The 24,620-nt window shown below is 42.1% G+C and overlaps 2 protein-coding genes across 2 annotated transcripts; one reads left to right on the top strand and one right to left on the bottom strand.

Annotated features, from left to right (window-relative positions):
* The first annotated feature begins 5,023 nt into the window (after positions 1–5,023).
* On the top strand, positions 5,024–18,355 carry LOC115827899 (coiled-coil domain-containing protein 158-like). Its single transcript, XM_030791800.1, has 23 exons — positions 5,024–5,043; positions 5,387–5,526; positions 5,710–5,888; positions 6,316–6,425; positions 6,573–6,903; positions 7,201–7,277; positions 7,528–7,638; positions 7,744–7,858; positions 8,257–8,376; positions 8,782–8,979; positions 9,352–9,468; positions 10,705–11,010; positions 11,548–11,716; positions 12,702–12,854; positions 14,341–14,453; positions 14,682–14,840; positions 15,089–15,181; positions 15,577–15,693; positions 15,880–16,013; positions 16,665–16,727; positions 17,596–17,651; positions 17,952–18,056; positions 18,213–18,355. The coding sequence occupies exons 1-23, from the start codon at positions 5,024–5,026 to the stop codon at positions 18,287–18,289; spliced, it is 3,063 nt and encodes a 1,020-aa protein (XP_030647660.1). The 3' UTR covers positions 18,290–18,355.
* Positions 18,356–18,779: 424 nt separating this feature from the next.
* On the bottom strand, positions 18,780–21,676 carry fam47e (family with sequence similarity 47 member E). The gene is made up of 7 exons (XM_030791799.1): positions 21,394–21,676; positions 21,096–21,250; positions 20,480–20,648; positions 19,826–20,014; positions 19,476–19,598; positions 19,014–19,091; positions 18,780–18,881 (listed from the first exon to the last, which is right to left on the bottom strand). Exons 1-7 carry the CDS (start codon positions 21,403–21,405, stop codon positions 18,780–18,782), a joined length of 828 nt encoding a protein of 275 aa, XP_030647659.1. The 5' UTR covers positions 21,406–21,676.
* Between the last annotated feature and the right edge of the window lie 2,944 nt (positions 21,677–24,620).

Here is a 24,620-nt window from a genome sequence, read left to right as displayed (position 1 = left end):
TCCACTGAGGGTGAATTAATCATATGACTTGCATATGGTCACATCTTTATGTGTTTGCCCAACAATCTGAAAAAGAGTATGCGTTTACTCCACAATTATAAATAATAATAACAAAATAATTACAAGCAGTGATTGTTTCATCCATCCTGAAAAATGACTAACATTTATGCATATTTTATTTTGAAATGCGTGCGATATTAACTAAACACGCCTGAATCTACTAATGATGGAACAAACCCTCAAGGTGATGGCACATCAGTGGCAGTCCGACATTTAGTCCAACACTTTTATGATGGAGTGATGTCACATAATGCAACATTGTCAGATAGATGCCACATAGAGAGCAATAACACACTGTGATAACAAGAAATGGGATAACACATTTTGCTGGACCGTGCAGCTCATAATGCTGATAAACTGAAATTGTTGATAAACTTTTGTATTTTGGTCCTTATTTTCTATAGCTGACTATGACAAAATGCTGTTCCAATCTGCACTTTTTGACACTTTTGATGGCAGATGACAGTCGATACTGTGTTTCCCTCAAACCTCCAAGCCTAGAACCATCAGCAAATGAGCTCATCATTGAAACTCCTGCCAAAGGACTCCTACAAAAAAATAGCCCTCATTGAAAGTCACTGAGGTCTGTTCTTCTAGCCAAATAAAGAGTGACATAGTCTACCCAACATTGTTAATCGTAATCCTGACCATTATTAGTTAATTAACTCAGTTGTAACCCTGACCATTATTAGTTAATTAACTCAGTTGTAACCCTGACCATTTTTAATTGATTGATTGATTGATTCATTCATTCATTCATTCATTCATTCATTCATTCACCCTTGAGTGGAAGCACCAGCTTTCCATTCACTTTGTGTCCCTCATTTATGGGGACGTTTCATTTATTCTGGCCCTTCACTGCCTAATAATATCAAAAGGGAAAGAGAGAGAGAGAGATCATGCAGGCCCTCCAAAGCGTGACGGTACAGCATGTACTTGTGATTGTCACGGTCAGGCCCAGTACTTTCACGTCGTAGTCCATGTTTCCCTTGTGTCCTGTCTTGCATGCCTTGTCTGTCTGTTCCAAGTTTGTTCCGGTCCATGTTTTACGCTGGGCCTTGCCTGTTTCCTGCGCACCTGCTGCCACTCACCTCATCAGCCACAGCATTTAAGCCCTGCCAGACTCTCCACTTGCTTGCCAGCTTGTCATGCCAAGTTTTCTGATTGTTGGGTCGTTTGCATTTTTGGTCTTTGATCTAGCCTGTTTTTGGATTTGTGACTTTTTGCCCTGTGTTTTGAAACTGCTACCTGGATCTGTCGCTGTAGTATTTTCATAAAAATACTATAAAACTTAAAAATAGTGGGCGAAAAGTCACAAATCCAAAAAACAGGCTTAGACCAAAGAGCTAGTGTTTTGGTACTTCTGCCTGGATCTTTTGCCTGCCTGTTTTTTACCGAGTCTGTTTTCCCCTTGTGAGTTCTGTTTAGTCCCTGACTATCTCTGCCTGGCTTTTCTGCCTCTCCGTGCCTCAAACTCTCTGCCTGTTTTTGATTACTGTTTTTGTCTTAGCCCTACCTGTACCTTCACTGTTATTTTGCCTTTTGTTTTTGGACTGATTACAGGGGTCTTATGTCTCAATCAGCATACAATGTCAAAGTACAGTGCCCAGCAGACTGGGTGGTATATGTTAATACAGGGGTGTCAAAGTCCGGTCCTGGAGGGCCTGGGTCCTGCTGATTTTTGTTCTCACCTCTTATTTACCTGTTGATGTTCACCTTGAAAACAGGTGTGGACACTCTTCAGCCAATCAGAGATTCTATTTAGTTGGTCTACAAGAAAAACAGCAGGACCATGGCCCTCAAGGACTGGATTTTGACACCTGTGCTTTAATATATCAGCAACATGCACAGTTTTTTTTTTACAATTTCTCTCTCAGTGTTGATATTATTATGCAGGGAAATGCTCAAGAACAGAGTTAAGGCCCAGTGTCCATGCTTGTACAAATTAAGAGTAATGATCCCTCAAACGCATTGAAACACAGTGACACATTGCCTTTTAGAATCAGTATGAGTTTGACACAGTACACTGAATGCCTTCTGATGAAAAGGCTCTTTGTTAGCACACACCACTGAGAAATCAAAGCTTGAAATATACACCACACCTCTGTAATTCTCACCTTCAACATGCCACGTTCTGGAGCCTTTATTGCTATAATTCATAATATTCATGATAACAGCAATGATTTCTTTGTTACATTTTTGTTCAATAAAATGTTGGAAAAGGCAAGTTGCTCCTTATTTTGCCTGGAGTTAGAGATCACAGTGACTTTGAAAGAATGGTGATTTCTGGGGCATCACTTAAGAAGACTGCTTAGGTCAGTGAGGAACTGTGGCTACAAGGAAGAGTGGCTAAAGTAATGTTTGTCTGTGATCAACAAATGGATCAATGAAGGGATGGGGGGGGGGGGGGGGTTGTACATTTCTTGCATGGTTTGTGTCTCCTCAGTTAGTTAGAGAGCAAAGTAAGCACCAAATATAAAACCAGTCTTTAGTGATGGTCTTTATCTTGTGGTTCAGGATTTCTTTTTGCATTCTGATGAGTGGTCTCTTCCAGGATGACTGTCTCCTTGTCTGTGAGACATAATCGTCCACCGAATGGTTTGATGACCATGAAAATGATTTAAATCATATACCGTGGTCATCCCAGTCTCCAAATCGCCCTGTCAGATACTCTACAGCGGTGCCTGAGCCAGCAGTGTCCTTCACCATCAACAATTTACCAAATTACAGCCAATTATGTTTCGGGAAGAATGGTCTCATGTCTCTGCATCAGAAATTCAGACACTTGTGGTCTCCGCATCTCTGCTCTGAACACGTGACAGACTCTTTCCGCAATACTCAAAATGTCTTTGAAAAGTTGACTACGCTATGTAGATTAGTGAAATAAACAACTGGAAAATGTACTAGGATATGACTACTTCAGTAAAGTGCTGCATGCATGTTTACACACATGACGCAATGAAACAGAACTATACACGAGTGTGCCGAGAAAGCAGATTTTTATTAAAGTCATATTTTCAGATTGACACATGCAGAAGTGGATTTGGTTCCGGTGCCCCCTCTCTTCGTGACTGTGGGAACGGGACTAAAGCAGGGAGTAACTGTAATGAACAGTGGCTCCACGAATTCCACAAGAACCGCTTTTGGTTCCAGAGGACAATGCGACGCCACAGGACCCAATATAGTCGGGGAAAACCACATCGTCGTCCCAGAGCTCCAGGCTGATTGCGTTGCCACTATTGATGTTTTTTGCAGACATTTGCTTGTTCCATTCAGGGGTAGAGTCGTTCACAACGACACTGGTACTGCCAATAAAACCAGCAGGGCCATAAACCTTGACAAACGGATCAGGACGGCCCGTAGGTTCATCTCTCACGTTAGAGGCTCTTATAATTGTCAAGGACAGTGTGGCACAGTGGACAGTCAACAGCTGAGTAAGTGCCAGGAGGCAGACATACATGACTGTAGGAGATGTAGAGAATGACATGGCTTTGAAGATATGGGCTTTGCAAAGAGACAGTGTAGCCTGGAGGAGAGAGGTGCACAGAGAGAGGGGTTGGTGCATTGGGTGTTTCCAACATCGTGGGTTCAAACAGTGTCAATCAGTGCAGTTAAGAGAAGTGACGCAGTACATTAAAAAGACAAAATATTAAACATCGCACTTATTTACATTCTGTTACAATCCCACACAATGAAATTCCAAAATATACTGACTATAAAGTAATTTACAAGAGGAACACTGAAGGTTTCAAATGAATGCAAATGGGTAAATCACCTCCACTGAGTCTAACGACTAAGGTAACTACCTCATGCACCTGTCCCCCTTTTTAAACCCAACTCCTTCTGGACACTATCTATGAATTGACCGACAGGTGGTTCACTCTCACAGGAAAGCAGCCAGTGAAAATATCCTTTCAATTAAACAAACATGAGCACCAGTAAGATTTGACCAAGTTTTGATAAATCCAAGTCACAAAATGTGAACAAGTGAAGGACAAGTTCCTGAACCCAACTGAACTCGGAATCGAGTATTCAACAAAGCCGTGAAATAAGTAAGGGATAATGTACAGCCGGTTATTACAGCAAAATAAACCTCAACACGGTGATGCAGGACCCCGACGCGAAACAGAGCAGCGGTGTGCTATTCAGAAATACCAGACCATAGAATGTCGTAATTGACCAATCAGAATCGAGTTTTCAACAAAGCCGTGTAATAAGTAAAATTAATTACTGCCAGTCATGCTACTACAAAACAAATTTCACAGATTTATTCCAGAGTTGCGCATATATACAGCAGTCAATATGAATACAGGTTTTATGATGTGGATAATTTCTAAAAGGACAGGGATATGAAACGGCAATGCTGTGACACTAGACTCACTTTTATATTTTCTGCAAAACGTGTATGATCTATTTTGGCGTGCACCTTTCAGACTGATCAGAAGATGCTCATCGTGTAATTCTCGGGCGGGTGGTAGCGAATTTGGTTGCCATGGTGATTAAGCTGGCGTCGCGGTACTCAGTTTGAAAAAGTAACCGCAAGTTAGCTAGCTAGGTAAATCAGTCTCTGACAAAAGGGGTTGTTAGGCAAACGCGTCTAAATTGCAAAGAAATTAATGATTGGAACTCCGTACAATGTCGTTTGATTATCAGAGTAGTATAGAAAAGGATAAGGCTTTATCGGGAAGATATCATACAACGTGCGGCACTTTTAATGGTGTAACGCGGAGGGAAAACTCCATTCAAACAAGTGAGTACAGCTTTTGGTCAATTATGATGAGCTGTTAGCTGTTAGGCTAAGCATGCTAACCAATTCATTAAGGTCAAACGCCTAGTTCGAACAGTACAATTTATGGATTTCAGAACCTTCGAATTACTTATAGGCAATATCAGATATTGTTTAATCAAAAGTATTTTTGCAGTTGACTGGCATGAGGATGGTGTTGCACCGGCTAAACGGAGCATGAGTCTGAGCGCTTTGAGGTACGTGTTCGTAGCAGGTGACAGTATCTAACGTCAATAAACGTTAATATCAACACTACTGACCTGGGTTGCACTTAGATTTGAGCTGTAAATGATTTAGCGTTCCCAACTCAGGTAGCTTTGATATCTCTAGATAAGTGTGCTTCAATGTCTGGTATATGTTGCATGGTTTTAAAAAGTTCAGTCAAATGAAGTCGACATCTGAAGCAGAGTCAAATTGATAAATTGATTTTAAAAACTCCGACAAGTAAAATAACATTATTGTTAACATCAACATTAAACCTCGTGCGGAGACAGTTTCCTGATGGGTGTCATTCCGGTGTTTCTGCGTTTCGGTTTACAGTGAGGAGCTGGAGAAGCGAACTAGGGAGACAGAAAGGCTTCAAGAAGAAGTTGAAAATGCCACCAAATTCGCCATGGAGAGGATTTCTCGCTCTTTTTCCGGCACAGGAAAAACAGCAAGCAAAACACTCATATTACCAAGTGAGCATCTTTTTAATTATTTAGTTCGGCTCTAAGAAAACCTAAAAAGCAGTAACGTTTGTTGCTTTGGACTTCATTTTCAGTTTCAAGATACTTGTTTATTTTGCTGGAATGAAAACAGACTATAGACTAATAAACGTCTTTGGATTTTAAGAGTTGATTGAAATGTTTCATGTCCATCAGACAGCCCATCAGAGGAGCAAAGCGTGTGTCGGACATCGCTCTCTGTTACCCAGCCTCGGGGGTACGAGCTTGATATGGAGATGGTGAGGGGTACCAACTTCCCAGGAACAGATGTTCTAGGAAACACCATCTCTGAATACTCACAGCAAGTCTCAGATCTTCAGAAACAGCTCCAGGAGGTGTGTTAGACTGTATCTCTAGTCTTAGTTGAATGTTTTCAGTTTCATGTAAAGACCTAGGTTGAACACAAATGTAGAATTAAAATTAGGAGTTTAAACATGTGAGCGCATGGTAGCGCAGTGGGTAGAGCTGTCGCCTCACAGCAATAAGGTCCTGGCTATGATTCCTGGCCAGGAGGCCAAGGTCCTTTCTGTGTGGAGTTTGTGTGTTCTCCCCGTGTCTGCGTGGGTTTCTTCTGGGAGCTCCGGTTTCCTCCCACAGTCCAAAGACATGTAGGTAAGGTGAATTGGAGATATTAAATTGTCCCTAGGTGTGGATGTGTGTGAGAATGTGTTTGTCTGTGTGTCTGCCCATACACATGGAAGTTCAGAGGTGTCTTTTGTCACTGATATCTTTACCTGCTCCTTGCTCGTTGCTAATTTTCAGACACGAGAGCTTCACCTGCAGCAGAAGTTTAGTTTCCGGCAGTCCATTGTCAAACTTCAGTCTGAGCTGCAGGAAACCCAGATGGAGAGAGATGCCTTAATCGATCTCCGGTAACTGTGCTATAATGTTCTTTAAATGAATGAGTGCAGTCACCAACTTTAGGAAACATTCATATTGGTCAAACTTGTGTTGTCTTTTCAGGTTTGTGCTTCTATCTTATTTCTTTGTGTATTTATTTATTTATTTTTATTTTTAAGAATGAACGATTCTCAGAAACAGTCTGAACAGATGCAGAAAATGCAAGAGAAGCTTCTAGAACTTCAGGAGCTGAAGCTGGTCGGAGATCAAAGACTCGCTGAAACCGAAGAAAGTGGCAAAGCTCTCAGGCTGAGAGCAGAATCCATGGAGCAAACCCTAAGAGATGTGTGTGTCAGACTCTCTGACTATGAGAAACGCAGAGGAAAGAGTAGCTGTATTGGCTTTGAGGGCACACCCAGCTCAGAACACATTCCCTTAGGACATGCTGTGGGCAAAGTAATCGAGGAATTAGACTCAGAGAACTCAAACCTCCAAGAAAGATTGTTGAAGGTGGGCCACGTGTTACACTCTTATAAAATGTTACACTCATTTGCCAAAATGTGAAAAACTTGTGAATTCAATAGCATAACCTGATCGTAACTTTATATTCTTATTATACTTGTATGGAGGAGATGCTGACCCCAACAAAACACTAATAGTTCTCAAAACATATAGCCTTTGGTTCAGATGAGCACCTTTGTATATTGAACAGTGACTACAGAGATTTTTCCCCTCAAAAGCTTAGTCATGTGTGTCGAATAGTTGTATTAAAACTGATTTATGATGATTAATATGGCGTTTGTTCAGGTGGAAGGGAAGTTGGAGGCGCTGGAGGTCGAAAGTCGAGACAGAACAGAATCACTCATTAAAGAGCAGAGAGAAAGGTGAGGCTTTGAGTGATAAATAAGTAAGAGTAACAGTTTCTACCAACCTGACTCTGTTTTCTCAAAGTAAGTCCAAACAAGAGCTACAGTAGTATTCCTCACGTCATCTGTGCTCTGAGTTTGTTTATGGCCCAAAAGGTGCTATTTTTTACTTGCCTATTGGGACTGTAAGGTGATATGGATATGAAATGCTTTGAGAGACAGGGGCCTTGTAAGCAGGTTTTTCAGTGATGATGAATGTTTGTTTCAGAATGGAACAGCTCATTACCAGTCATGACCAGGAGGTGGCGATGTTGACTGAGAAACTGAACAGCTCGCAGAGTAACGCAGCCAGCTTGCAGCTGCAGGTGGAGCTATTGCAGTGAGAGTCACGATTTTCCTAATGAAGCTTTCCTTACGAGTCCAACAGGCATCTGTGTGAAATGACAAGGTCAAAGGTCATTGTCTAATTTGTGTTCTTTAATAGAAACCAAGCTGAAAGTCTGGCCTCAGATCACCAGAGACAGATGAGTGACGTGGAGTCAACACTGTCCACTCTGCGATGTGAACTACAGGAATCGCAAAAGAATCATGAAATCAAGGTAGGGAAGAAATAATGTAATCTCTCTTACTCTCTCAGTCTCTCTCCTTCTCTCATGCTCGTTCGTAAGCGTGTGTACACATGATTTTGTACAGTTTTGCACACATGCATAAGGGAATCGTTTGGATACAGTATCGAGTTTTGATTGATTCTATGATTCACTTTTTGCAACACTTGTCAGTGATACTTGACAATCATGCAAAACAAACAGAGCAACCTGTCAGATCTGTCTTCCCCCAAGATGTTTTGACTCTGTTTCCAACTTTGGAGAAGTTGTGTCTTACATAACACGCTACACATTTGTGTACATTAGTGGTCTAATACACAGTGTGTCTGTAGGTAGATTAATGACCAGAATATTGAACGTTGAATGATTGTTTTTTTACGTTGTTTTGTAAGGTTGCCGCTCTTCAGCAAGAGCTGGCCCTGACGCAGTCTCTAGCGGAGGAGGCCCAGAGAGGGAGAGAGCAGTCCATCCAGCAGGCAGAGGAACTGAGCTCCCAGCTGTGTCAACTCACAGTAATGCACCAAATCACCCTGCCTCACCTCAGCTAACACTTCACGGGACGGACCGTTTAGGGTTATGCAATGCGCCGTCAGAGTCTTCACAATGTTTGTGAACCTGTCAGAAGTGCTTTGAAAAATGATATAGAATAGTATACACGTTGCAAATTCACCTGGTTTAAATGAATTCCGGTGAGTGTGGGATAGACTATGAAAACTTTTTTCAGCGCTAGTGATTGCACAGCATAAAAGAGAACCCTGAATCTGTATTTGCTTATTTTCCTCTGAGATGCTTATATAAAGTGACAGCGTGTGGATTGCATTATGGTCAGATCTGAAACCTGTGCCACATCTGGAATAAAACCTTTCACATATCAAGTGAAATCGTATTAGTTGTCTCACCCGGAGGCCTTTTCACAGGTGGAGCTTCGTCAGGCCCGGGGGGAGGCGGCTCTGGAGAGGGAGGAGAGGCAGCAGCTCCTGGAAAGAGAGATGAGCCAAAACGCTACCGTGGAGGAGCTCAGACGGGACCTGGGACAGTGCAGCCTGAGAGTTCAGCAGCTGGAGGCTCTGATTGGCTCCCTCAGAGAAGAGTGTCAAACTCACCTGGACATGCAGGTCTAAAGCAGTGGAGGGTTTACAGTCTCACTGATTTGTTGAAAATGAAAGATGAAAGAATGAATTACGAGAATAGATATATTACGTACAATGTATACATACGTAAAGAAAACCTCTCGGGGAAACAGGCTTTGGAGGACACATGTAAGGTTATAGTTTGACTCTGCTGTGAAAAAAGTCCTATTATGAAGGTTCTTGTATGAATACAACTTAGGTGAAACTCTTAATAGTACATCTCATGCTGTCTGTAGCTGCTGCTGGCCATAGGACTGAGAACTAGATCAAGCTGAGAAATGCCGAACTGTAGAAATGAATGGCAATATCTGAGAGCCATTTCTCTTTTCGTCTCCCTAACCTGCATCCACACGGCAGCTTTCGACAGACAGGGAACGGCGAGACTGGCAGGAGGAGATGGGACAGTTACGTGGGGAACTGGAACTGACTCAGTGTCAGCTACGACAGGCCAGGAATGAAACTGATCACCTCATGGTAAAAAAAAAGAACGACATTGAAAAAGCAACATTTTCTTATTTGTATCAAAACAATACAAATAAGCAATACAAAGTGAATTGGAGGAGGGGATGTGTGTGTATATACACACACACACACACACATATACATACATACATGCGAGTTTATGTTATATAAGAGTTATTATGAGTCTGTGTGGCTGTGTACGGCATCTTTGTAGCCTGATGTTTTCCATGGCTTCTTTTGTATCCTACCACAATGCAGTCACAACTCTTTTTCTGGATTGTTCTGGACTGTTCTGGATTGTTCTGGCCTGAATAAAGAGCTGTCAGAAGAACACGACAACAACCACTGGTCATATCCCAAACTGCTGACCTCTCATCTCCACTCCAAAACTCAACTTAATTGTCATGCAACCACAAGTGCACTGGGACAGAAACACATTTCTAAGAGCAGTAACCTCGACGGCAGCAGACAGGAAACGTCTGGGCCGTGTGTGCGCTCGGCGCACAGTACAGTAATAGCCCGCCGGCCAGGAAGCGCGAGTGTCATCGTGGCCGTTGGTTTGCTTAAATATTTGTGGGGGTTGAAGCTGTCTCTTGACCGGCTGGGTTGTGTCCCGATGCCACGGTGTTGAGCGGCAGGATGGAGAGCCCGTGTGCAGGCTACGACCGGGGTGATGGGGGGTCACTGAGTTTGATGAGAGCTTTGCTTTGACAGTGTTAGCGTAAAGGTCCTTAGTGGACGGGAGGATGGGATTGTTCTGAGCTGTGGAAATGATGTGCTGAGTGGACTTGTGATCGTGGACTGAAATGTTGCCATATCCAACTGTCGTAGATTGAATTTGAAATAAAAGGTTGATACGCCATTATATAAGGCCAGAGATCAAAGAACTCACATCCTGTTAGCCAGTGCTATGAAATCCTCAAAAATGGGCTGTGAACTGTCTCAAGTTCACCAAGTGAGGAGGCAAATCCACAGTGCATTTGTGAACAAAGAGCATATCCATGCATAAGTGTCACATCTGTTCCAAATGAATCTGTAAATATGGTGCTATGTATATGATATGTGTATGACATGTCTGTCTGTTTATCTATCCATGTATCTATAATGCATAACGTGTGTGTGTGTGTGTGTGTGTACACACATTGTCTAAGCAGTGTATATTATTCCTTAGATTTAAATTAAAAGTCCAGCAGAAATTCTTCTGTCTATTCATCTGTTGTTCATTTGAAACTCCCGTTCGTGTTTTAGGAGGAGAGGGCAGCGGAGGTGAAGCATTTGCAGACTCGGCTGGAGGAGGCTCAGCGAGTGTTACAGCAGCGTCAGAAGGAGGCGCAGCAGGGCTGGGCCCGGTTGGAAGAGGCTCAGAGCCACACCCGGGGGCTGCGGGCAAGGCTGGAGGACAGAGAAAAGACGGCCGAACTGCTGAGAACTCAGCTCAGCAGCGCCGCCCACACATCTGTCAATCACGGCCGCAGCCTGGAGGCCCTGCAGGACGAGAGAAACAGCCTGATCTCTGAGCTCCATCAGCTCAGACTCGACAACCAGCAAGTCAAGGTCAGTCAGAAGACAAGCACACTACACAGCCCTGAATCTGCAGAAGACTCCGCCTGTGGGCGGGGCCTCAACTACTGCCCAACAGTGTGTTCAAATCATAGACACAGCCTTTACAGCGTAGAGCAAAAGAGAATCATATTCGCCACAGTGCATGAGACATAATCCGGCAATTTCAAATATGTGAATGGTGATGTTGAAGTTTCAGTTTAAGAAGGTGCACGTTTTCAGGGTTCCCACTTTTTCCCCGAGGCTGTGATTCAGAATAAAACATTTACCGGGGCACAAAATTACATTCTCAGCAGTTACATAGTATAAGTCTGGTGGGTAGTTTGCCTGGTATTTTTCACAAGACATTTACTGTCAAGAAAGCCAGCGCTAAATAGTCAGGAATACAGTGAAGATAATGTTAAGAAAGAAAGTGGAGGTTAGACGACGTGTGCTATGCATATGCAAGCGTGTGTTTCTTTCCCGTGTCTTAACTTGATTTCATTCTCGTACCTCTTCCCTTTCGTCTGAATGACGGGGACGGGCGAGCAGGTAGCCCTGGAGCAGAGTGAGCTGAGGGTCAGTGCTTTGGAGACAGAGAGAGTCCAGCAGCAGGCTGCCCTGATGGAGAAGCTCCACGTCGCCAACGAGCTAACGCTGGAGAAACAGCAGATGGCCGCCGAGCTGGAGGTGCAGCGCATGCTGATTGTCCAGCTTAAAGGTAAGGCTTCAGCTCAAACCTGCTTTAAACACCAAACCAGTTTTTAAACATTATTATTAAAAAGCTAATTATGAGAAATGAAAAAGCAGTCTTGTGGGCCAAAGCTTGGTTTTTTTGTACATCAGCACTGACACTGAGAGCAGGGTGTGGTTCATGCCATCGTCATTTTAAAATAATACAGTTGGGTTAGTGTTGAAGAGGCCCCCAGTATAACAGGTGCTCTTAATAAATTTGTATTTATATTGTAATTACACATTGTGTAATTCTCCATGTTATTGCTGTAGCATACTATAATGCAGAATGTGTACGCAGGTGAATTGATAATAGTAAATGTGTGTGTGTGTGTGTGTGTGTGGTGTGTGTGTGTGTGTGTGTTTACTTATATATTTGCTTTATATTTGTATTTGTTTTTCACAGGCTTTATAGTTTATTCCTGTAGCCAGTGCAGAGGGCCTGTGTGAAGGCTTTGTGTGTAATATCTGTTGCTGTGTTTGAAATTTCAACTTGTCCACTCACTCACTCACGCACTCACCAACTTACTCACGCACGCACTCACTCACTCACTCACTTACTGTATAGTGTTTGCTACATAGAACACTCACTGGGGGATAAGGGCAGACAGCTGTTGATTTATTTCGGACACTATTTGGATGTGAAACTGCTACATAATTATGCGCCGGATATTCGTAATTATCATCTCTGTCGCATAAACAAACACCAGAACACCAGAATCTGATTTGTCTGTAAATTCTTGTCTCTTGTCAATGCATGATGGTCTAAGTCGATTGATGTAGGGTACAGCTTCTGTACACCATATTTTGCCATGCCTTGCGACAATTTTCTAGTGCACTATATAGTGTCGTAAATTTACAGCTGAGATTTCGAACAGCACTACACAATGGCTGATTCACTGTACAGTACACTATACAAAGGCTGAGTGGACATTTGGAACACAGCCTGTGATATGTGCTCTGCTCTGTTTTAGAGGAGCAGGAGGCTTTGAAACAGCAGCACAGAGAAAGAACTGAGGAGCTGGAAGCCAAGAACTCAAAACTGAAGAACCAGCTGTGGAGCACACGTACTGATCTGGACCAGGCCAAGAGTACTCTGAGAACACTGGAGGGAGCTGACGGACATGGTACACGCACGCGCGCACACACACATACACACACACACACACACAAACACAGGAGCAGTGCATCATTCTTGTCTTTGTTGGTCTAAGGAATAATAGTGACCACAGGAAACACTGTGTGCCCATGTGTCATCTGGTAAATAAAACATTTTTAGACCACATACATACATTAAATGTTGGCTGTAATGTATGAGATAAAGACAGAATGAAATAAAAAAATTATTTAATCCTGTAGCGCTAGACAGACTATATGAAGCATTCAAATTAGCATTCAGTGCCGAAACCACCGGTTTGACATTCAAACATGGGTGTATCTTTACACTTTGCATCTACAGTGAATGATTTAGTTCACATGTTCACATAGCTCTGAGTTCACATTTGGTGTGAGTGAGTCCATGTAACGCCCAGCTCACAGTGGATGAATTGAGGTTAGCCTGTGTCAGCAGAATAATGGGAGGAAGACAACACACAGAGACGTGTTAGTGGAAGAGAATTATACCAGGGTCTGGATTCATTCAGATCCCCGCAGGAGCATCATAGTGTGTGGCCCTTTCCTCCGTTTTTCCAGGGATTGAAGAATTCCAGGAAGGCTATGCCGTGTGAGATGCTAGCTTTCGGAGGATCGTAGAGTGTCGGGCTTCCTGCTATTATTTCAGCCCCTTGCCTTTTAACATGACACATGCTGATTAACGTCCTTAACATGTACAAAGCCTGTAACATTCATTCATTATTTTTTTTTTACATTGTTCGGTAAAACAGAAAGTTGCTGTTTCTTGTTATTTTTTAACCATTGTTTGAAAGAGGTTGTTAACTAATACAAACTTAGCAAAGCTTTCATAAGGTCTCTCAGAGGTTTCTTTTGTCTGGTGTTGCCCTTTCCAATGTAAAGACGGCACGTTGGGAGCGCGTGGGTGGTTACAGTTTAGTCGTGTTTCAATTCACTGGTTGTATAAAGGACAGAGAGACTTTGAGCCAGACGAAATACCTTAACAGCAATAGCGGGAGTTTCTGTCATGTGAGGCAGAACACAAGAATGACTTGAGTTTTAATAAGGTCGTTCCCATGAAATCGTGGAGAGTTCAGAGGCATATGAATGAATTCCAGACCCATTTAATATGCTGGTGTGTAAAGCTGAGAAACTCACATTTAGAAATACATTGTTTTTTAGACAGCACTCTGCTTCAGCATAAATCTGCTTTTTTTTTCGTAGCCTGATACATAATGCATAACACAATTTCTCATAGTCATTCTGAACAGATTAAATTGGGGCGTAGAGCTAAAAATTCAAACCTGCATTATGTCCTAATCTATTTTTTACTCTTTTTTTTTAAATGTTCCATGATAATCAAATGAAAGTGTCTCTCATTAACGCTTTTATTTTTTGATGTCATTAAACAGTTTTTTTTATTATATTACGTAGCCCTTTGATTACTTTCATAGCCCATATCATCTCTCGTCTTTAGAAATATGGTTTTGTGTCCCTTCACAGGGCTGAGGGTTGCCATGGGGATGCAGAAACAAATCACAGCTAAGCGAGAACAGATTGACTTCCTACAGGGTCGCGTCCAAATGCTGGAGGAGATGACGGACAAACTCACTCAGGCAAACGTCTTTCATAAACAACAAAACAACAGCTGCTTTTCAGATTTTTCATCATTTTAGATCATTTTGTCATAAACTCAACAGGAAATGCTGACATGGACCTAAACTGACCTTTTGCTCAGTTCAGCATCAACACGTTGAAAAATTCAGCAGTGGGAAGTAGAACAGCAAACTTTAAAAAGCGAGGATGAACACTGAGGTAAACCTCTCCTTTATGTGTGTTCTTAGGAGAAGCGTCAGCAGGCCGCGGAGAGCGAGCGGCAAGCCGCGGAACTGAGCTCAGAGAAGGAGAAGAGGAGACGTCTGGAGGCCGAAGTCGAGACCCTCCATCTTTGTGAGAAACAGCTCAGAAACAAGATAGACAAACTAGAGACAGCGCTACACAAGGTTAGGGTCGTGACCGCCTGACATTTTTTTTTTTTTTGATGGGGGTGATATATGCTATACATAAACCGGTTCATAGTTTATTTTTATCGATTTTAACAGTTGCTGGCTGTTCAACAAACCGTTACTTTTTTGTGAGAAACCAAACAAATTGGTGCCTTTTAGATTTAAAGCTAAACACGGGCAAATTCCCGTTGTTTCACGTACCGTATGAATGAATATCCCGTTGACATGACCGTCTTTGTCTGCAGATGTCTGACAGTTTTGCGGAGTGCCAAGATTTCATTCAGAAGCAGGAGCAGGAGTTTGTGTGCCTGAAGCTCCAGCACGCTCTGGATGTCAAGGTGACTTTGACAGCAAGTATTACGGCACGAGTTTGCACGGCGTCGGTCAAAAAATTCGTTCTAAAGACTGCTGTCAGTGATTTCTTAAGCATTGTACCATTGTACTGTAGCATCCTCCAGTAGTACTTAAAATGAACACAGCGTTCTTTACTCTTCCCATTCATTGGCATTTTTCTCTCTGGAGGCTTTGCACCTCATCCGTGTAGACTGGGTCATTTGCTCTTCTGAGCTGGATGTATGACTGAGACCAAATATCTCAACTTGCATCTGATGCAGTTTTTTTTTTTGTTATGTGTAATTATGTAAAATATGCTAAAATATTCTGATGAAATTCAGATATAGTATCAGGCTAATACTTTGATTTTGTATATGTTTTGTATATGTTTTGTATATAGGAGCTGCAGGGTCAGACTCTGCGAGCCACAGGTAGTGTTGTGAGATCTCCAGCCTCCAGTCCCACACAGATAACACAACTGGCCCTTGCACAACCCAGTGCTCTCGGATTAATGGAGGTAAAAAAACAAACAAACAAACAAAAAAAAAACAGCTGGACAGAAACCAACCCAAAAAAACCTTAAACTCTCTGGGATAGCTTTTTATGAGGCAAGCCTGTTTTAGTGTAGCTCAGCTTTTCTGAGAAAAATGTTCCATTTTATGTGCTCTCTCTCTCTGTCTCTCTCTGTCTCTCTTCTTCTCAGTTGAAATCCGGTGGTGTGAGGTCAAACTCCACCCTGGAGCTGAGAAATTTGGTCAGGGAGCTTCGCAGTGTGATGGATGAGGACTCCAGAGCACCCAGCGGCACACACAGGAGATCTGACCCAACCCCGCAACTGTACGAACCCTCCACACCTCCGCTCTCTGTGCTTTGACTCCACTTATTTATTTATTTCACTGCCGGCCCCCGCATCCCAACTCAGCGATTAGCCAAGATTTACTATCAGCTGTTTTATGAGCAGGTGAATTTACCTGAAGTGATATGTAATGTAAACTTCCTTTCCCCCCCCCCCCTTTTTGTTTTACTATGCAGACATGAAGTAACCAAAGACACTGAAAGTGCCAGGAGAGAGACCAGAAGAAGTGATGATAGCCTTCAGTAAGCACCTGTTTTGGAACTGTTGCACATTAGTGTCTATGAATAGTCAAAATTGCCTGTAACAGAAGCTCTAGTGTGTTCCGAATGTGAGGATTATGTTGCCTGGCGACAAGCATCACGGATGTGTCCAGGTGTTGTCTGACAGTGTGTACGTTCTAAACAGCTCTGTTGTCATACACTTTCATCATCTAAAGTGATCGTGGCATCTTACAACATTGTTCACAATGACTTTAACTTAAGGTCTTTCTGCTTCAGGTTCTGTTGTCAAATTTAATATATTTATTCTTCCTAGATTTAAATTTCAATTCTGACCAGTTAAGAGAAAATGTGAATTTATATAAAGTGGTGATCTGTGTGACAAGGAAATTTCTCTTTTTCTGAACAACTGAGATATGAAGTAACCAAAGACATTGAAAAGGCCAGGATAGCCAGCAGGAGACGATATGGAGACAGGTAAGCACCTGTCTGAGTCTAGTGTGTTTGACAGGTAAGCACCTGTCTGAGTCTAGTGTGTTTGACAGGTAAGCACCTGTCTGAGTCTAGTGTGTTTGACAGGTAAGCGCCTCTCTGAGTCTAGTGTGTTTCCTGTGTAAACCTGGGTACTGTTGAATACTTCTGTTATTCGTGGTTTAGTCTTGCTGTGGAGCCCTGTGTCTGCTTTGAGACTGAATCTAGATCTTGATCCTGCACTATAACTTCCATTTGTTCCTTTAACACAGCTTTCCCATCTTCTGTTGCTGTGTATTCAAATCTGTGGTCATGCATTAATACTTTATACCCTACTGCAAAGGGCTCCTGTGCTTTACTTTGCATGTGATTATGTACACGGTGCATGCTCTCTAATGAGGTTAATGCATGTTTTATGTGTGTGTGTGTGTGTGTTTATCGTGATGCAGTGAGGCCGTTCCCCACAGAACTACTGACCTAAATGAACTGGATCTCAGAGCCACTTCCTCTGATGAGAGTGAGTCTGTGCACTGCTGTGCTAACTAACCAAGCAAAGCTTTGAACAGTGTGGCTGTTATCATACCCAGAGGCTCTAAACTGCAACTTTATGTTATACATAATGACTTACACACCGTCTAGAGTAAGCTGAGTTTACAGCTGTGAAAATAAATCTGGTCAAGTCTTCCCCTCGTTTTTCGTCTTTGTGGGCCCTCAACATGATGTTTTGTTTACTTTCAGTGTCACTTCATAAACTCAGGTCTGTTTTGACAGGCAATAATGCTGTACGTGGGCCTTCCTATGCATCCCCTCCTTGTGTGGTGACCTTTGGACGAAGGTCACCTGTGCATTCTCTTCTGACCTCTGACCTCCACAGACAGCTACCCAATAGACTCCTGGACTCAATGGGCTCTAACACAGATGTCCGTACACGTGAGTTTACAAAAATCCTTTATTGGGTTTAGACCACACAAGACAGGGTTACTGAAATAGCTTTCAGCAGTTATTAATTTTAACTGCTCAGTGATTACAGCTGGAAACTAATGTCCGGTAGGTTTCTTTTAATGTAATGTAAGTGTAGGCCTAGTAATTATTAATAATAATTCAGTAAAAACGATCAGAGGACAAATTTTAAAATTATGTGACTTGTCTTTTGTGTTGTGATGTCTGAAGTCACAAAAAAAAGGTTTTAGAAGTGGGAACCCCAAGATTAATTAGCTTTTGTCTTGGCAGTTGCCAGTCAGGAAGTGGAGGTGACTGGAAACACTTGTAAGGAACTGCAGGGAAAGTTAGACAGCCTACAGTGTCTGGTCGAAGACCTTCAGATGAAAAATAAGGGTAGTTTTTTTTTCTTTTTCTTTTAACTCTTCCTCTAAGCTTTCCAGTAACTGACAAGTAATACCTACTAATACTGGTCACTATCAAGACCTTCTGTGAGGTGATGTTTATCTGTTTGCTTTTATTGAATGGTCGCTCCGTGGTTCTCTGTTACAGAGATGTCTTCAATCATGAGGGACCGGGAGAGGAAGATGAGGAAGGCCAAAGACACAAGAACACATGTGGTCAGATGAGCTTGACACTGGGGTGGTGTCTCTCCTGAACCATATAATACTGCTTTTCCAGTAAACAATTTTTTACTGACCTTTCGTTTAGAGTTTTTCAGAATTTAATATGAAGGATAATTGTACCAAATGGAAAATAAGCATCAGATTTCAACACATTACACCGTGTAAAGCTGTGGAGAACCCAAACTATGGACATCCACTGACAGTGTTGTCCTCAAGTCTAGGATTGCAGCACTTAATTCAATTTTCTGTGTTCTTCAGCTTTTCAAATTCCTGTTTAATTTGTTGTTGTTGTTCTGATACATTTTTAGCACAATTCTACAAAGAGAGAGCCTTTACAAAGAGAGAGCCTTTACAAAGAACTTTGTTTGTGAACAGTGAGCGCTTTATTTCTCTAATCAGTTGGTCTTGACATCACCCAGTGGAATTCTTTTCTCTGAACCCAGTGTCATAGCACAGATATTTATTTATTTATTTACTTGTATTTTAAACTTGCCTAAAGGACCACGGTGTCTTTGTGTGTCGATGCCGAACCTGCTGTATCGTTTTTTCTGGCTCTCTTCACTTCTTCCTCCTCTGGGAAGAGTGACCTAAGAAACTGGAGAGGAGGGAAAAAAAAAAAAAAACGAAAAACAGATTCAAAAACATAGTTGGGGTCAAAAGGCTGAGGAAAATGTAGGTTGTAGCGTGACACGGGCCTGTTTCAGCGCTGTAGGCTCAGCGGTCTTACCCCGGGCCATCTCAGCCCCTTGTTTGTTAGGAATGTCTTGAATGCTTGAGTCCCATACATTTGCTTCAGTTCCTCATCCTATCCAACATACAAACAGAATAAGATCGAGAAAAGCAGCAGTGAGGATAACTGAAATGTTCTGCTTTTTTTTAAAAAAAAAACAAAAACAGAAGAAGGATGCTGATTGGCTAAGAGAGCATTACAGTTCCTCATATTAATCTCAGTTATACCGTGAGGCTCAGTCTCACATGTAGTTGAACTACTCGTCGCGATCAATGAGGCGTTTTATTTGAATGCCAAACATACAGGTCTCCCACTGGTTGTTGGGACTCAGTGTATTGGCAGTAGTACTGTGTGATTTGGTCTTGAGCCATCTAAAGTATTTTGTGTATTGTTCCTGACATTTGTCAAATATGGACATGGTAAACTTTGGGGAGGTGTATATGACACCCTCTAACTCACCTTGTCACTGAGCTTCCCGCCGACCTCCTCAGCATCATCTCTCAGAGGGTCACGCGCCTCCTTCCATGTTTTAGGATCCAAGTACCACACGCCATATTTCATCTTTTTGGTAGATCTGTGAACCTGTCAGATTAACAGATCGACTGATATTGTTTAATCAGTGTAAGTCATTTTTCAAACAGACACTTGAGTAGCTGAAAGCAGAGCAAATCAAGCAAAACCACAGTCTTCTCATCTTCAGATCCAGAATATTCTTTTACCCTGAAGATTCGAGATATCGCACTATAAATCCCAGCTTTGACTAGCCTTGGTTTGGTAATCCACGCCGCACCCTAAGGCTGTACCCATACCTTCTCTGACTCGGCCTCCTTCGAAGAGCAGGGAAGCGTGGAGCTCATGTCCTCAGTGGAGCTGCGGAGCTCTGGCGGAATTTGGTTGGGTTCCACCACTTCGATGGGGAAGGACAGCGGTGGTTTCCTCTCATGGCCACTGGTGAACATGCCTAGAATTTTGGATTCTGTCAGGTTGTCCTCTCCACCCTGATCAGAATCACAAGTGAGAAATGACTGTTCAGAAGACTTTTCATTTATCGAATGAAACGGTTTGGCAAGCTGTGGTCAGAATCCCATCCTCCACTTCAAATGAAAGAGCAGACAGATTATGAGGTTAAATCTTAAAATTGCCTTGAGGAGTTCAGTTAAACTGTCTTAATCTAAAACAAACTTGACCCACCACAGGTGAACTTACCTGTCGCTGACGCTTTTGGTTAAGTGTTTATTCAGAACAGAGGCTCACAAAGACACTCACAAAGATTTATATTGATTTCATGTGCTGTCAGTCCTCAAAATTCAACACGAGGGTGGTTCTTCAACTTTATACCCCCAACAATCAAAACGACAAGGTAGCACTTACATGTTAAAGAACTGAACAGAGCTCAGAGGCCACACGGAAATTGTATTTCAATAAAACCTTTAGTGTCATAGTTTTTGCTGGGTGTGACTCACCAGCGAAGCTGCCCATTCACAAAAGAGCCTGGTAACCTTCTTAAGATCCTCATCTTCATACAATGAGTCCACTTCATCTATCTGGTCATCTTTGGCACTTTTCCCTCCATTCTCCTTCAGTATGAAAGGATTCTTTTGACTGCAGGTTTTCAGGCTGTCTTGTTCTATCCTGGAGACACAGTGCGAGGATCCCAGAACTCTTAGCAGGTTAAAACATCAAGCCCAGAGTGCTCTATTCATACTCTAAAAAGATACTGTTAGAGTTTCCCATGAATATGCGTTCCATGGGAAAGTACAACCATGTCTTTTCTTTTACAGGCCTTTCATAGTGCATTATAAAACTGTGCATAGTCATTCGTCTCTTCATAAACGTATAAATATAAAACACTCACAGAGAAGAAAAGAAGAGAAGAGAAAAGTCTGAAAGCAGAAGCACTCAGAATAGCTCTATAAGCTTATAGTAACATATCACCTCTAACCATTCTGAGGTCAGCAGTGCAAGTTGAGTTTAATGCACACCTTTATGAAAATATGACTGAATCTGACCTTCAGAAGAAAAATACAAATGTTACACAAAGAAGTCCTCACTCTAACAACCTACAGGCAGCCTGCTTACGTTGTATGGAGGGACAGTCTCTCACTCTCTGCTGCTGACTGCTCTGTTATGCTTTCACAGGGCAATGGGCCCTCCTCATGTGGTTTTTGTGGCAAAGTCTCTTCTGACTTTATACACATATCTGGGTCCAGAACAGACAACACCTCATCAAACAGCTTCACAGAGAGAGAGAGAGACGCAGAGAGATTAACAAATAATGCATTCTTCCCAGAGTATGGAAACTCTGACACTAGATAAAACTTTTACTTTAAAGTAGCGATAATTGTTTTTGTTTGTTTTGGTATTTCAGGAAACTAACCTCAGGTGACATACCGCTCTCCAGATGGGGATAAAGGGCAAGGGGGTGTTGGGTTAATGTGTGCTCCACGGCGTCAACATGTTGACGCTGCGCTTGTTGCTGGGGGTTCAGTTTGGAGAGACAGGCCTGCTGTTTAATAAAGCGTTTCTTTGGTGTCTTCACGGAGGCACGTTCGCTACTTGTCCTTCCGAAAATTACAGGGGACGTACCACCGTCAGTTTGAAGAAAAATGCCCTGGTTGGGAATATATTTTGGACGTCCATTTCTAAAATCGTCAAGTCCGGGTTTTAAAAACCGCCAACGACGTCCGTCTAGAGATGCAGATAATTGATGACTCTTGTTTGGGTCTGTAAGACATCTGATGCGTGGTCTTTCCTTACACCTAGCATAAAAATAAAGAAGGCAGAGAATAAGCGTAAGAAGGATATCGGCCAGTGGACTGAGGTAGCAGTTACTACACAATACAACTTACCAAGGAAACACACAGATAGTGTTTTCGGCAGGTCTAAGTGATACTTACTTCCTTTCAGTCATTTCGCTGCCCTCTTTTGTAAACTTGATTAGAATTTACGGGTTGGAGTTTCGAACACGTTGTCGTTCTATAGAACCATGTAAAAATGCTTTTCCTACGAAAAACACGTCTTGCTTTGGTTTGCACTCGGTGCACTGTAGGTATGTAGCAGCATAGTGTGGTTGCCATGGCATTAAACAAGCACGCTCAAAGATGCCAGTGCTCGTGATTTCGTGTATATTATTATTATTATTATTATTATTATTATGTTTTACCACCAGAAGGAGATTGTCAACACCTGTTACATTAATGGTGGCACATACTGGCTGTGTCCGAAATGGCATACTACATTCTACTCTTATACTGATCTTGACGTAGTAGAAAGTAGTATGCAGTACACGACAGTTACGCGGATGACCCGGCGAAAATTTGCAGCATACAACAAGGGGCCGGTTGCTTAAAACTGTTTTAGACTAGTCTTAAAAGTTAGTCGTCTAAAATTTTCTTATAAGACCCATATTGGCTTTTTCAGTCAGTTGCATAAAAACTTAGACCGGTCTAATTTAAGACCCCCAGACTAACTTTTACCGTCTGAGGCGTTGTATTTACCGTTGCCAGGAACAATGGCCTGCCGGTGACTCCGCACTCCGTCCCTTCAGGGATTCCTTAAAACATTGGAGATTCATCACCGTATGTTTTAATAACCAATTCTGTTGGTCTCTTCAATTTGTAATTGAACCTCCTCTTGTGGCTGGATTTTTACGCTTATATATCTCCTTCTTTGCCTCTTGTACCATGTTTTAAATCGTTTCTGTAAGTGTACGCCTTTTACGGTTCGGGCCACCGACGGATAAAAATCGTTTACATTTTCAGTTATTGCGCTTATAATGCCTTGTGTATTTTATTAATTTGTTGTAGTCGTGTGTTGTTCGTTTCTAACAAAACAGCGAGCCCAACCGATAGCAAACGTCTAGTACATTACACAGTTCTCATACTTGCATACCATTCTGTATACTAGGGTGGGGAGTAGTGTGCAGTTCACAGTATATACTGAGCCAGTATGCAGTATACTAGTGTGCCATTTCGGACACAGCCATTGTCTAAGTTTCCATCAGCCACCTAGAGCTTGGCAAACTTCACTAAGGTGTATTCACATTTATATTAAACAATTTGGGTACTTTTTTTTTTTGGCTGAAGTCCGACGCTGTCGACTCAAAAATGAATATCCAATTGCCTTAAACAGCGACACGTTTACATTACATGTTTTTTCTCCCCCTTAGTATGTCGGAGCGCTATGTCTGCTTTTACTCTTCATTTATCTTTAGGACCTAATGATAATAACATTATCTCAGTGCTCAGCTTGGGTGGGAAGTGATGACGTTACAATCTATCAACAACTCAACAAACCATTGAAATCGGTGACACTCCTCTTTTGGAAAATGCGTTGATGTTGCCACTGTCTACACGTGGTTCTTTTACAGTGAGGCCTAACTCAGTGTAAATTTGGATGTGTGAGTAGAAACATAAGACTGTGTCCTTGTGTGCAGTTTATCCCATTTTATGGTGTAATGACCATGGAACGAGGACAACCACGTCAGCCCATTAAAACCATTGTGATGTCTTTGGGTTGGAACACCTTTAATCAGTAAAACCGAACGGTTTGTCATACTTTCTACACTTCTGGCTCTTTGTTGGAATGGAAAAAGAAATGTTGTTCTTAAAATCTGCAATGTTTACCTAGAAATCCCTCTCTCCCTGGATCTGTTTATTTACATGAAGACTGGAGGAAAGGAATGCATTGGATAGTGTGTTCAGATGTGTTGTAAAAATAGGCTATATTTGCAACATTTGTTCCCATTTAATATTAAATGTCTCTCATACCTCTATATAGGTGAGTTTGTGTAATATGCAAAGTCTTTCTCCCCTGTTTGTTGACATCATTAAGATAAGATGCAAAAGAAATGAGGAAATGGTAAACACACGTATCAAAAAAGTGTATGCAAACTATGGTAGTTTCTATCCGCACTGTCAGAATGTGTAACTAATTGCTGCGGCCTCAGCAGTGGGGAGCCGTGGATTTTATTGTGGTGTTGTGCAATCAGACCAACCCAATGTGATGTTCCCTAGAGTGATGAACGCACATTTTGAATGAATTATGAACACATTTAAATGAAACCGGTTATATACACTCCATTTTAGCACTGCCTAGAGACACATGCAATTCATTCACACACCCAGTAACAAACCATGCCTCAGTAACAGGCCTGATCAGAGTTTAAAGGTGCTGAAAAGGAGGGAGTAATGTCATCTAGAAAAAGAAGAAAAAAAAGCCCACTGCTTAAAGCTGAACGGTTGCTGTGACAACCTACGCCCTCTCCTCCCTGCACAAGTTTTTTTATCACGATAAACTGCCTCCAAGGGATCAGGTCTCTAACACATCCATAGGGGCTATTAATGGTCCTGAAATGTTTCTTTTCCCCCACTGTGTTAACACTGTCACTCTACATTGATCCAATTTAGAGTATGCCCGAGACAAACTAACAGAAAACTGCTACAGTGACAACGAGACATCTGACTCTGTCATGGGATTTTGATGGAAGAGACAGAGTTGCAGTAGGTTTGAATCAAGGCCCTGGCTTGCTGAATTAATGCACCGACTTGTCAGCTTCAGTTATGTAAATGTAATCTAATGAGCTAAAAATAATTATTTAATGTA

Source organism: Chanos chanos, chromosome 14 (assembly GCF_902362185.1).
Source record: "Chanos chanos chromosome 14, fChaCha1.1, whole genome shotgun sequence".
In the NCBI taxonomy this organism is placed as follows: Eukaryota; Metazoa; Chordata; class Actinopteri; order Gonorynchiformes; family Chanidae; genus Chanos; species Chanos chanos.
This window is presented reverse-complemented; position numbering and strand designations above follow the sequence as displayed.

What these genes read in the sequence shown, in the direction of transcription:
- LOC115827899 (XM_030791800.1), top strand. Translation starts at nt 5,024, where the DNA reads ATGAGTCTGAGCGCTTTGAG. An exon ending in AAACTCACCTGGACATGCAG is followed by an intron (nt 8,980 to 9,351) that starts GTCTAAAGCAGT and finishes TCCACACGGCAG; the next exon opens with CTTTCGACAGACAGGGAACG. An exon ending in TAACACAGATGTCCGTACAC is followed by an intron (nt 17,652 to 17,951) that starts GTGAGTTTACAA and finishes TTGTCTTGGCAG; the next exon opens with TTGCCAGTCAGGAAGTGGAG.
- fam47e (XM_030791799.1), bottom strand. An exon ending in AGACTGTCCCTCCATACAAC is followed by an intron (nt 20,649 to 21,095) that starts GTAAGCAGGCTG and finishes CTGTGTCTCCAG; the next exon opens with GATAGAACAAGACAGCCTGA. An exon ending in AGGGGCTGAGATGGCCCGGG is followed by an intron (nt 18,882 to 19,013) that starts GTAAGACCGCTG and finishes CCTCCTCTCCAG; the next exon opens with TTTCTTAGGTCACTCTTCCC.